Source organism: Triticum aestivum, chromosome 4D (assembly GCF_018294505.1).
Source record: "Triticum aestivum cultivar Chinese Spring chromosome 4D, IWGSC CS RefSeq v2.1, whole genome shotgun sequence".
NCBI classification, from domain to species: domain Eukaryota; kingdom Viridiplantae; phylum Streptophyta; class Magnoliopsida; order Poales; family Poaceae; genus Triticum; species Triticum aestivum.
The window spans coordinates 289670769-289684787 of NC_057805.1; the positions used below are offsets into that span (position 1 = coordinate 289670769).

At 46.0% G+C, this 14019-nt stretch overlaps 1 protein-coding gene across 4 annotated transcripts; it reads left to right on the forward strand.

Annotated features, from left to right (window-relative positions):
- The first annotated feature begins 2483 nt into the window (after positions 1–2483).
- On the forward strand, positions 2484–12867 carry LOC123097494 (probable esterase D14L). Of its 4 annotated transcripts, none has more exons than XM_044519260.1 (3): positions 2484–2989; positions 8824–9316; positions 12575–12867. In XM_044519260.1, the coding sequence occupies exons 1-2, from the start codon at positions 2619–2621 to the stop codon at positions 9266–9268; spliced, it is 816 nt and encodes a 271-aa protein (XP_044375195.1). In that variant the 5' UTR covers positions 2484–2618; the 3' UTR covers positions 9269–9316; positions 12575–12867. The 4 variants fall into 4 exon arrangements, with proteins under 4 accessions (XP_044375195.1, XP_044375196.1, XP_044375194.1 ...); XM_044519261.1 differs by having other exon boundaries at positions 12584–12867; XM_044519259.1 differs by lacking the exon at positions 12575–12867 and adding an exon at positions 10769–11156 and having other exon boundaries at positions 2485–2989.
- Positions 12868–14019: the final 1152 nt, after the last annotated feature.

Here is a 14019-nt window from a genome sequence, read left to right on the forward strand (position 1 = left end):
CACGCACGAGGTGCCTGTTTCAAGCCGTGGAGAGAGCGTGAGAGCAGGCAAACGTCATCAGACCGAGTGGGATCAACAAAACCAGCTGGCTGCTGACAAAGAACACGCTCCTGAAGGTGACCGTAGAGGAAGGCGTTGTTGATGTCAAGCTGATGAACAGGCCAGTGACGAGATGCGGCGAGCTGAAGAACAACACGAATTGTGGCGGGTTTAACAACCGGGAGAAGGTCTTCGAGAAGTCAACACCGGCACGTTGTGCAAATCCGCGAACAACCCAACGAGCCTTGTACCTATCCAGAGAGCCATCCGAAAGAAGTTTATGCCAAAATACCCATTTGCCAGTAATGATGTTGGCGCCGGGAGGGCGAGGGACCAACGTCCAGGTCCTATTGGCGACAAGAGCATCATACTCAGCGCGCATGGCCGTGAGCCAGTGCAGGTCGCTCAATGTAGAGCGCACCGAGCGTGGTACCGAAGAGATGGTCGTGACACTGAGGTTGTGGTAGCGGGGGTTCGGCTGATGAATCCCGTCTTTAGCACGCGTCACCATGGAGTGATGAGGTGGCGGAGGCGGGGGCGAGGCCGTCGTCAAGGCGGACCCACAACCACGGGTGTAGAAGACGACAAGGACGAGGCTGCGGAGGAGACCGCAGGCGACGAGACGGCGGTCGAGGCCACAGGCGAAGCCGCAGAGGGCGGCGGCGACGAGACCGCAGACGGAGCCGCGGGTGGTGAAGACGGGTCCGCGGGCGAGACCGCGGAGAGTGACGAGGAGCCGACGTAGAGGGCGCCTGAGGCGGTGCATGGGGGCGACATCGCGGCGGAGGGCCTGGCCGGGGACGGCGATGAGGAGGCCGACGCGCCTGCATGGGCTGGAGCCGAAGCCAGCGGAGACAGGGTCGGCTCCTCCTGAGCCGGTGGAGTCGAGGCCGGTTGTACCACAGCCGGCGAGGGAGGTGCGATCTAGGGAACCCAACGGGCCGCCGAAGGAGCAGGCGGCCGCGGCGCAGGAAGCGCAAGGGCGCCAGGTGACCAATGGGGGCAGTCTTCGAAGTGACCTGCTCAAAAGGGAAGACAACCTCATCAAAGTAAACGTGCCGCGAGACGAACACACGACGAGAGACGGGGTCGTAGGAGCGAAAGCCTTTGGTGTTGGGTTGGTAGCCAAGAAACACACAAGCGAGAGACTGAGGTGCAAGTTTGTGTGGAGCAGTGGCGGTAATGTTAGGGTAGCATAAGCAACCGAAGACGTGAAGATCGTCATAGGATGGAGGAGACCCGAACAAGAGATGATGAGGTGTATAGCTCCATCGTGGTTTGCAAGGCCGGATGTTAAGGAGAAGCGTGGCAGTAGCGAGGGCATCTGGCCAGTACCGTGCGGGCATGTGTGCATGGAAAAGCAACGCACGAACACTCTCATTGAGAGTGCGGAGGACACGTTCAACTCGACCGTTTTGTTGGGATGTATATGGACATGTGAGACGAAAGATGGTGCCATGGGTGGATAGAAGATGTCGAATGGCGAGATTATCAAACTCTTTTCCGTTATCCGTTTGAAGGTGAGCAATGGTGCGATGAAAGTGGGTGTGGACGTAAGCATAAAAGGAGTGAAGGGTGGAGGCGACATCGGATTTACGACGTAGCGGAAAAGTCCAAGTGAAGTCAGAAAAATCATCTAAAATCACAAGATAATATGATAAGCCCGAATTGCTAGGCACTGGAGATGTCCAAACATCACAATGGATACCATCAAATGGAAAAGTGGCAATTGATGTAGATGAAGAAAACGGCAAATGAACGTGTTTTCCGATACGACAAGCATGACAAGTATGAGCCGCTGATTTACATGAAAAGGAAAAGGCGCTCAAAATTTTGTGACTACCGGAGGTCATAACGTAGAATGTTATACATAGGTCATACTCCGGAGGAAAAGGAAAAGGTGCTCAAAAGGAAAAGGAAGAACATCACGAGCTGCCCTTCCGATGAAGCGATGTAGGGTTTGGGGGAGGCGGCGGCGGCTACGGGAGGGAGCAGCGGCAGCAATGTAGGGTTTGGGGGAGGCGGCGGCGGCTATGGGAGGGAAGGAGTAGCGGCAGCGGCGTAGGGTTTGGAAGGAGGAGGCGGCGACGGCTACAGAGGAAGTAGCGGCGGCAGCGCTAGGGTTTGGGAGGGGTGGCAACGGCGGCTGCGTGGAGCGGAAGCGAGGGAGAACGCGATGAAAACTGATACCATGTAGAAAAGATATGGCATGCAGCTTAATTTTATTCCACGGAGTTGGTCATAATATATACGCGAGATGTCTTACGTGACAAGAAAACTAATCTTATCATATCTTTAGGAGTCAAACTATACTAGAGATTATAAAAAAGTTAATATAAATATGTCACGTTCAACAACTAATGCGCCTTTTACGCCGGCTAGTGCAAACTGCTAGCCTGTTGTGCAGCAGCGTCGGTCCCATTCCCATTCCTTCCTTCTACCAGCGGAGTGCGGTCCAGCCCGGCGCCCGCCTTTAGCCTTGGAACCCCCGCCACTCGTGCATCTCCAGCTGCCGCCCACTCCCCTCCCTCTCATCCCGTCAAAGAAGAGGAGACGAGAAAGCGAAGTCAATCAAATCCATGGGGATCGTGGAGGAGGCACACAACCTGCGGGTTGTCGGGGAGGGGAAGCGCGGAGTGATCGTTCTTGCGCACGGCTTCGGCACGGACCAGTCGGTGTGGAAGCACCTGGTGCCGCACCTCGTCGCTGACTACCGCGTCGTCCTCTTCGACACCATGGGCGCCGGGCCGACCAACCCAGACTACTTCGATTTTTCCCGCTACGCCACGCTCGAGGGATATGCGCTCGATCTGCTCGCCATCCTGGAGGAGCTCGGGATGGCCTCCTGCATCTACGTCGGCCACTCCGTCTCCGCCGTAATCGGCGTGCTCGCCTCCATCTCCCGTCCCGACCTCTTCTCCAAGCTCGTACTCCTCTCCGCTTCTCCCAGGTACGCAGCAACGTTGCCTCACTTTCTAAGTAGCTGCTTAATTCGTTTAATTCCCACTAGGTAGACTATTACAGAAGGTCGGCACAAGATTCTTATTCCTTCTAATGACTTAATATGCGTTTTTGTTATCATTTCCAACTGGAGGATCCCTTAATCCTATTAAAGGAGGATTATAAATGGATAGATGTCTTCGATTTCCACTGGAACTATTTATTTGTTTGTTTGATGGTCCTAGGACTACCCACAGTGGGAGTAACATGAGAGCATGGTTAATAATATAGCCAACTGCTGGCTATAAGCCATTGCCATGTCATCTATAGCCCATCTTGTAGCCAACATGTACAATAGTTGATTAGAAGAGCATACTACTTTTTTATTATATGGCCCACCTTTCACTCTCACAAAGTGCATACGAGCATGTGCTAGAGCGGACTCTTCACCAAGAGCCCGCTTACCTTCTCTCTCCTCCAACTAAGTAAGAATATACTAGTTTATTTCTTATAACCAACTGACTCAGCTCTATTGTACTTGCTCTGAGTGGTAACATCACATATATCTATGTAAAGTAGATGATGTGGCAACTAATTAATGAGGAGAGAGGCAAATTAGCTAGTTACTCATACTATGAGTAACATCACATACCAAGACAAGATGAGTCTATAACACAATAAATGAAGTGTTGCATGACACCATAAATATGTTACTCTCCACTATAGAGGTAGTGACATTGACTAGTAGTAACATATGCATGTTACTAGTCTAAGTTACTCCCCACTGTGGCTAGTCTAACCATCTAATAGACTATGCTCCTTAATTTTGGAGTCCTCCAATTCAATTGTGGTGTTCAGTTTTCGATTGGTTCACGATTCTGACCGGGTGAACGACTTCTCAACTAGCTGTCTCATTCAGTTAAAGTATTCTATTTTGGATCTGATTCAAGATTTTTAATGGGTCAATGATTTCTCAAATTAAGCAACAGCAAACCAGCCTGGAGAACAGATCAGTCCTGCGCATCCTCTCACCACCTAGAAAAAAGAAGCGCCGACAAGTGACACTGTAGCACCGATATTATACAAGCGCCAACAAGTATGAGTTGATTATCAGATAAGATAGAATCACACTGCCAAGAAAGCTGACCAAAATACCGTATTATAAAAAAAGAAAACATACACCATCTTCCCCACGCGGAGGATTTCTGGGCATGGAGCAAGGAACGTCGTGGAAACTTCACGGTCAGATCTGCTTATAGAATGATTGTCAAAACAAAACTGAGCAGGGAGAATTGGCTGGAGGAAGGTGAAGGCACGTTTGATGGGGCTGAGGAGAATTGGGGCTGGACTTGGGTCTTTTTATGGCGATTGGCACGACACTCAATTCCGACGGCACAACTCCTCCACCATCGGAATATGTCTACGATGTGTGTATGTTCTTTATGGGGAGCGGAGGATACATGCTGACACGCATTGCTTGACTGCTCTATGGCAAGAAGTGTATGGGCTCTCCCATCGGAGGAAATGGTTGAGCACATGTGCTATAACCAAAACTTAAATGCCGAGAATTGGATCTGTTGTCTTTGGGAAATTTTGGGAAAATTCTGGAATTCTCTCTTACTACCTTCTACAGCCTAAAGGTATGAGTATATACACAAGGGCGGGCCTTTTGGGCTAACCCCATGTACACACTACACACACTCAGCCCAACATTCCCACTCAAGATGGGTGATAGATATTTATCATTCCCATCTTGTTACAAGCTAAATTACATTCCTTAACTCCTAAACCCTTAGCTAGACAATTTGCAGAGACCAAGGCGGATCTTACTTGGGAGCGTCAGTAATTGTTTTCATTGGTATTTCTGATCCCACAACACTTGAGCCACTTGCAGTCAGAGCCTTGGCACTTGCTGATGATCTGTGTCCAAAGGATTCATGTTGCTTCAGACTGTCTGGTGGTTGTTGAAGATCTCAATCGGGGGAGCTCTGTGGGCTATGGTGCAATCATTCATTAAATAATAGACCGGGCTGCTGCATTCACCTTGTGTAATTTCGTTCATGAGCTTAGGAACTCAAATGTTGAAGCTCACAATCTAGTGAAGCATGCTTTATCTTTAGGGGTTGGCCGCCATATTTGATTAGGCCAGCCTGATAATCTCTTTTTCGTCCCTGTAAACATTGACGACTTAATAAAAGCTTTGTGAGATTGTGTAAAAAAAAATCTTCCTGACGCGCCAAACAAAATAACAAACAAAAATTATGAAATCCCAGCAACAACAATGGCACAGCAAAGCACTCAACCCTTCTAGTCATATCGATTGGGGAATTTGATGTTGGGAGCATCGGTTGTTAGTCGTTTGATTTACACGTATGCGGTCATTTTGATTGATTTGGGATAATACATTGATTTGCTCTACTCACGAAGGATGTTTTAGGATTTGGGGGCAGATTGCGGCATGACGACAGGCAGAAATTAAGACTCGCTAGGGACATAGGCCTACAACTTTTTTACACACCTCATACCTTCTTACAACGTCACTAATCTGATGTACCTTCATTAGGATGGAGACATTTTTCGGTCCTGCCTCAAAGGATTAGCTCTTATGGTTTTATTCCAAAAACATTATTAGTGGTGGTGATCTAGATGTTGTCAATAACCACTGTCTAATTTACTTGGATTCTAGAGGGGTGTTTAGTGTTGACCGTTGGATCTTAGATTAATTAGGTGAATTGAGAAGAAACCAGGATAGTAGACTCATAACTACCTGCAAGGTGGTATTCTAGGTTGCTGTTGGATGAGTTAGTTATTTTTTCTTCTTCGAGGTATGTGCTTGCCTTTTGTAAATGGTTGGACGAGGTGGTACCCTTGTACCCCACCATAACTATGAGACTGATCATAATCAGCTTGACTGAAAATGGTATCATGATTTCTGTTGGAACGGAATATGAGTTTTATCTTGGACAGATGTTCTCTGAGGGTTTCTAAAACCTAGTGGTTAATGCTGCCTACAGGAGCGAGTAGATCTGGCTTGGTTTGGGCTTCGTAAGACGGGATAGATGTAGTTAGTTTTCGAGATTTCATGGAGTAAACACAAAAGTCGAAAGATTACATAGTAAAAAGATCCACCAGACCACCACAAACCAGCCCACATACAAATCTTGGTGAGCTCCTGGATTTGACACCAAGTTTCCCACCAAAACTATACCAAAAAAGGCTTTTGCCCCGCTTTATATATAAAGCAAAGATCAACCATGGCCCAAGTACAAACGCACCCCACGACAACACACGCACACACCCAAGGCGGGATACATAGGCGCTGAGCGCAGCAACACCACCCCTAACACTACAAGAGCAATCGGGGTCCTCCACCGTGAACACGCCACCGTGAAGAGATGAAGTCGCATATGACGAACCGTGTGCTCCAAGGCGGCGCCTCCAAGAAGGTTACGACGCCAACGCGCCGCAACCGCCCGACCCGAGGGTCAGAGTTTCTCCTGGAGCAACACGATGACCGATGAGAGCCGCGACGACGCCTTCAAGAAGGGGACGCGCTACGCCGCCGCTGGTCCGTCCAAAGATAGAACAGGTTTTCACCCCCGCAACACTCACCGCCATCGAATGCCACACCCCGGCCACCATGCCGCCCACAGGGCCATGGTCACCGGGCAACACCAAGCCACAGGCTCTGCCCATGAGCACTGCGCTACCACCACCAGGGCCGCCGCCTCGGCATCCAAGACCTTGACACCACCTCACCCGAGACACGTCGCTACCCCAACCAAAGAGACGAGTGGAAAGGCCTCGCCTTCCACACCCCTGGGTGGCCCCGGCACCGAGACCCAAAAGGCCGGCCAAAATTGACCTCCATTGACCCGTCCCGCTGCACCGGGTGCGAGACAGGCTCGGTCCTGCTGCCGGGAACGCGACGAGCTCGGTCCTGCAGCCGGGCGCGAGATGAGCTCGGTCCTGCTACCACGGGCGCGAGACGAGCAATGGACTACAGCTGGGAGCAGGCCAGCCCTAAACCCTAAACCCTAAACCTATCAAAACTATCCTGGGTGAGGTTGCATTTACAATAAATGTTCTAGTATGCATTATCTATTTGAGGTAGATCTCTGTGCAAGCGACATATTGGAGCTCTTACTGCTGAAGCAAAATCTATTATGATACGGGGCAAAACAATAGGGGTGGCCCTATCTTCACGAATTGGAGGTGAATTTGAGGAAGAACGCGAAGAGCACGAGAGAAGAGCGGAAGAACACAGGGGAAACAAGCACAAATCAACACAAGTGGCAACACAAGACACACATGGATAAATCCTTGGTCCCAATCATCCACAAGAGAGAGGGAGCAGGATGTGGTTCTTCCCAAAGTCGTAAGACAAAGAGCACTTGAATTCCATGGAGGAATCTTCACCCGGAGGTGGCTTTGTACTCCTCAGAGTCTTCTCCCTCGGGAGGCCTTATTATCCACAAGGAGCCATCTCCACAATGGAGGTCTAGTTCCCATGAGGGTAGGTAGGTGGAGCTAAGCTCTATTCCAAGGCAAAATTTACAAGAAATAAACAGCCGACATCCTATTGACTATACATGGTTTGAAGCCTAAACTAGCAAAATATATGTGGGAAAGAAAACAAATGAAAAGGGCAAATATGATGGAGACATATCAAACACCTTACCGTAGCAGCGTGGCTGGCGCATGAAGATTTATCGAGAGAGAAACTGGAGTGCCAAGGTGGCCGGCACGAATGCATGTTCATGACTACCATATGTATTTTTGTTCTGATTAAGCGGACAACGCGCCGCAGTTGATAATGGTGGCCGCACAGGCTAAGAGGCCGGGGTGAATCAAGCGGCGCAACAGAAGACAACGGCCAGCAACTATGCAAAACACCTCCTACCAATGGACGCAACAAATAGGCTTAAGAAATACTCCCTCCGTCCTAAAATAAGTGTCTCAACTTTGTACTAACGTTAGTACAAAGTTGTACTAAGCTTGAGACACTTATTTTGGGACGGAGGGAGTAGAAACCAAGGAAGCCATATCTTCTCCATGCCTGTCGGGAAACAAAGGAATAACCAATTAGGAAAAGAGTGGGGAAAGAGAAAGTGAACTGGAGGATTCAAGACCAGGGTAAAGTGAGTATTTAAGGAGAGAAGAGACAACGTAATGGTAGGGGAAGAGATATGGACTTCTAGTAAATAATGCGGTAGTTAGATGGATGCAATCAGTCACATATGTTTCTACGACACATGAAAATTGAGGTGACGTGGAATGTTAAGATGGCAGGAAAATAGCATTTGTTGATTGCTGGTGTACACTGAAAATAGAGCGAATGCATGCCGAGAGTTGCTAATGTGGCTAGATGGTGATGTGGACAGGATGCATGTTTAGATAAATGTGGGGATGAACTTCTTATGTATATAAGATATAGGATACCGAGCTAGTTTGGAAGATTACAGTGCTAAGTGGGAAATGTCCCTTTCCAAGCATCTGTCCATGGCTTTTTCGTCATCTTTCTGACAACCCCAACTTCTTAACAACCTAATTGTTTCTTTTGTGCTCCCACATACCCCTCGTCGGATGAGAGGATGATTGCAATTATAGATCAGACATTATATGAATCACTCAGTTGTTATTCTGTAGCAAATGCAATTGTATCTCACAAGTACACGCTATTTGTTTGGTATGTTGAGTATCTCTGGACATCCTATCCAGTTCTGATGTTTCAAAAGAGTTTACATCCTTCCTTTCGGACCTTCTCTACTAATTCATTTCTGGTTGCTCTGTTTCGTTTTTTGATTTCTATTTCACATATCCAATTTTGTATTGACCAAACAGGTACCTCAATGATGTGGATTACTATGGGGGATTTGAGCAGGAGGAGCTTGATGAGCTCTTTGAAGCGATGAGATCAAACTATAAGGCCTGGTGCTCAGGTTTTGCACCACTCTGTGTTGGAGGGGACCTGGAATCTGTGTCAGTTCAGGAGTTCAGCCGAACTCTCTTCAACATTCGCCCAGACATAGCCCTGAGCGTTGCCCAGACGATCTTCCAGAGTGATGTGCGCACCCTCCTACCGCTCGTCTCGGTCCCATGCCATATCGTTCAGAGCACCAAGGACCTCGCAGTGCCAGTTGTGGTGTCAGAGTACTTGCACAAGCATCTTGGTGGCGACTCCATCGTTGAGGTGATGCCCTCTGAGGGCCATCTCCCCCAGCTTAGCTCACCGGACATTGTCACCCCCGTATTGCTCCGACACATCCAGCATGACATTGCATTCTAAGTAGTGCAACCATGGCTCATAGAAGCTGTTGCTTGGAAGCTTTATGAGGTCAGTATCTGCATTTACTTAAGGATTCACCACATGATGTAAATTCTTGGCGGTGGAAATTGTAGTGTACATTTTAAACCTTTGCCTACTTCAAAATGTGTATAATAATCATGTTGGATCACCTAGCAGAACACATGCCCTACGAATTCCTACTCTGTTTTGTCTCAATGGTTTTAGTCTGAACTCTGAAGGATGTGCTTTTTCTGTAGTTCCGTGCTACTTGGAAAAGAAAACGTGTTGGAGAAGATTTTTTGTGGAAATGCAAAACCTTGCAAGCTAAATTGCTCTCCACTATGACATTACAATAGGCATAGCGCGTTACACTGCAGACTAGGATTGCCTGTCATCCTAGGACAATACGGGATTTCTAAATTCAGAAACTGACTCCTAAGAACTTACGATCCTCAATGAGTACACACTGGGGTGACATGCAGACTGGGGCGACATGCCATAGCACCCAGCTTCCCTACTTCTTTTTTCAGTTACTAGTGGACCCGTTGCGCTAAATGACACAGAGGCACGCTAAAGCCATGTTTGCGATGAAAAAAATCGCATGGTTTAGTCCTCTATGATATGAAACACGGCACAGAGACCCATTTGAAACCATGTGCGCGATTAATTTTTTTGCATTTTTTGTTAACTTTATGTTCGAGGAAGCATAGAGACCATGTGAAACCTAAGTGTTGGTAAAATTAGGTTTTAGCAACCACTTATGTGCCAATGTTGTGAAAGACCTAAAATTGAAGCGATATTATATGCATGAACGACATCAGATTAAACATATGGCTAAGTATAGATTTTTTTTGGGTTAAAAGAGATTTCATTGCTTAACCTTGGGGATTACAATTGTTACGGTACAGCAAATCAATCTCATCAGGATCAGACCTCAACCGAACTGTTCGTATGTTATGGTGACCTATTTGAGCTAGACGATGAGCAACACTGTTTCCAGCAAGGCGAACTGTTTGAATGGAGTACAGTCTATCTTGCGCAAGAAGACTTTTAATCTCGCCAATAGTAGATGTCGTCGGGGACCGATCAACCTCCAGTTGCTGGATCATATTGGCAGCCACTTCGGAATCAGTATCAGGTCGATTCCCTCCATGCATGCAGTCAGCTCCGCCTCTATCGGACTGTTGCAAGTATAGATCTTAATTTTAAGAACCAAAAAGGAACAAAATAAATGGGAACATTACATATATGACCAAATAGAAGTGTCCACGGGGGTGCTATTCTCACAAGCATCGGCCGATTTTGCAAAAAAATAAATAAATATATATATATCAAACATGGGAAGCTTATCACCCATCCAAAAATCCTGAAGTCTAATACATGAAAAACATCATATGCATCGTATCATACATCATATACATTAGGAAGTTATTTTTAATTGAGAAGCCATGTGATAATTTACTAAAGCATGGTATTTCTCATCACACGACGGACATAAAGAACTATCGCCGTACACACTACAAGGAGTGCAGGGACGAAGGAGGAGCGTGGACGTGGGCCAACCAGATCCAGTTGATGCTGCCATCGAAGCTCTCCACCGGCAAGTTCTAGCTGAGCAAAGTTGGATGGAAGTGGAACCAACCTGCCAGATGTAAATAAATATACTCCCTCCATCCCAAAATTCTTGTCTTAGATTTGTCTAAATACGGATGTATCAAGTCACGTTTTAGTATTAGATACATCCGTATGTAGACAAATTTAAGACAAAATTTTTGGGACGAAGGAAGTACATCTCAGTATATGGTGAAAGATTTCTAACACCAAGGGGCAAAAATCATCATAGCCATTCAGTAAAGAATAGAACTCATCAACACACAATGGAAACAAATATGCTGTGTCCAGAAGTTAATTTAAAACATTGTACTGACGGGTCGCATCACTGCTATGAAAGAAGCAATTGACAATTGTTCACTTCAGACAGAAGGAGTCACCGCATGCCAAATAAAAATAGGATAACACAAATTTTCTTGTTTGAACAAGAAGAAAAATATAAACTTGCAAACCAGGTTATCACATCATCAACCTAAGGGATGCTTTACTCCAAACAGAAAATGACGGGAAGTGCTGCACGCGTGTTTACCACATGAAATGGGGTTCCAATGCTAAATAATCATGCATGTGACATTTGACAGTGGCAATATTGTTCCATCATGAAACTCCAACACATGTCAGTCCAACCTTAGCCGGTCGCTGCGAGGAGGCAGGCGAGCAGACCCAGCGCTCCTCTTCACTTTCCCCAGACATCGGCCTTCGGCGACAACGCATGTGCGCATCTGCAGCTCATCGCTTGTCCCGCCGCTGCAACGACGCCGAGGACCTCCGCATGGATCGAACCAATAATGCTAAACACCATCAACTTAGAACTTAAGTCGGACCTGCTAAGCCTCCTGCAAACAAATAAAAGAGAGTTAATAAGGATGTTGTGGTTGATTTGATCTAGCTGAAATAGCTAAACAAAAAATGACACACACCAAACCAAGCAATTGTTCTTCTATGCACAATGTGGGATTTAATATAAACGGACCAAATTTATTTGAGCACACAAATCAAAACCCTGATATATTTCATGCAAATTACACATATTCAGTCTACAGATCACTAATATATATGTCATTCAAAATTTCATTATTCAAATTTGCTAGCCTGCTAATTACATTGAGGCAAACTTTTAGAACAAGCTAATCTCGATTAATTTAACCTCACCATCCGAAGAATCAATCTGGCAGATAAAACAATGATAGAGATTTATTTTCAATATGCTTCCATCAGCTTGGTCCTAAAATATTCTACTTTTTCATGATAAGCAGGTTATCATGCGCAAACAAGATAACTGATATTCCAACAAATGACAGCTAGCTTTGAACTGCACAAGATCCCTGTAGTTTTAGTTTTGGTTTTAGTTGCAGGGCTGTCAGACTCGTACTAATTTCAAGTTCAGATATAGTAATATTCGTACTCATTCGAGAACATCTAAACTGCACAAGATCCATATAGTTTTAGATCATATAAAAACAGAAGACAACAGGATTATCCCTGAAAATGGAATACAGAAGGATCATTTTCAACATGATACAGGTACTATGCTTCTTATCAAATTAGCCTCGGTAAGTTCAAAGTTCACGTGGTAGAGAAAAAGTTAATTTATCCTTTTAAGCTAACATTTATCATTCATTAGAACAAAAGATCCACATCTATTATCTTCATTTATGTTTCGTAACGGATTGCAAACTAAGAGTCATTATAAAGAATCTGTAGGTATCAAGGTGGAGGCATTGGGGTTCCAGGAAGCACCACCTACCAGTAGACCTTTGGTATCTCCACAGAGTTAAGCATCACCATCGTGGCCGCATCGGCAAAATTCAAGTGAGATTCGCTCTCCTCCAGTGACCTGTGTGCATCAGAACGAGCATAATGGGTAAGCAATTCATGGCAAATACACACGCACGCCCAAGCTAATTAATTAATTAACTAACTAACTACACATGTAAGCAGTTTGTGCGCATATCCGCTACATGGAAAGAAACTATCCGATTAGAACATGATTTTTGCACTCACCATAAGAAGCGAGATCAGTAGCAGAAGTAGATCCATAGTGTCTGTTGCTGTATGATGTAGTGGTGAAGGGTCCTATTTATAGTCCAGATGGGTGCATGACAGATATACACTAAAGTGTCAACCATAAACTACTACCCCCTCCGTCCCATAATGTAAGACGTTTTTTGACACTAGTGTAGAGTCGAAAAGCGTCTTACGTTATGAGACGGAGGGAGTATTTGCAAAAGCAAGAACATAAACAATAGGTTGGTGTAGCTAGATAAATCACTCTTTTCAAGTTCACCGCCATATTTTATTAAAAAGTGCATTGCCTATGGATAGTGCATCTCAGGGAATCACAGTGAGAATGAAAGGCTTGGAGAAATGCAAAATGATAAAATTGAGAAGTTGGCATACAGAGAACTAACAGGAAAACATGCACCATCAATCATTCACCATAAGGGCACAGCAGGGCAGTAGCTGATCTGTAGTAGATGGTTACCAAATAATGCACAGAAAGACAATCTCTGCAGAAATGATCAAATGAAAAAACCAGAAATCTCAGAGTCTGAAGACCGCGCATCCTCCTCAAATCACGTAATGAAAATTCACTTGCAAGAGCAACTATTCATATTCCAGTTAATAGTTGGATAATTTTAAGAAACAAGAGCTTGGGTATATTATACATAACACTACTGTAACTTGCGAGTAAGAACAGGATGACACCAGTTGCAATCAAGGACCACTGAATTAACAATAAAAAATGAGTAAAGAAATTACATACTGAGAAAACCCCAACAATTAGGCAATCCATTCCAAGACACGATAAATTCACAAGCCCAATTAGCACTATACCTCACAGACGGAACAACAGTGGTCGCAGCACTTCCATATGCTGGCACAGAGCGTCCAACTTTCAGTCCGCACCTGCATCCACCCGAACAGAACCAGGTCAAACAAACGGAGAAGGAGAAAAGAGAAAACTTCAAACTGGCTGCAAGGGGCTCATACCGAGACGAGTTGAGTATGGACGGGTTGAGTGCGAGCTCGTGCACCAGCTGCGGTCGTCGTCGCCCACCCGCTGAGGCCACTTTCCGCTGGACCGCCGTACGAGCCGCCTATGGCGCTAGACCATCGCCGAGACGCGAAAGAGGGTG

Bases quoted from the DNA above. Each gene is read 5' to 3' on its own strand.
- LOC123097494 (XM_044519260.1), top strand. From the start codon at position 2,619: ATGGGGATCGTGGAGGAGGCACACAACCTGCGGGTTGTCGGGGAGGGG. The intron at 2,990-8,823 runs GTACGCAGCAAC...TTGACCAAACAG, and splicing joins CTCCTCTCCGCTTCTCCCAG to GTACCTCAATGATGTGGATT.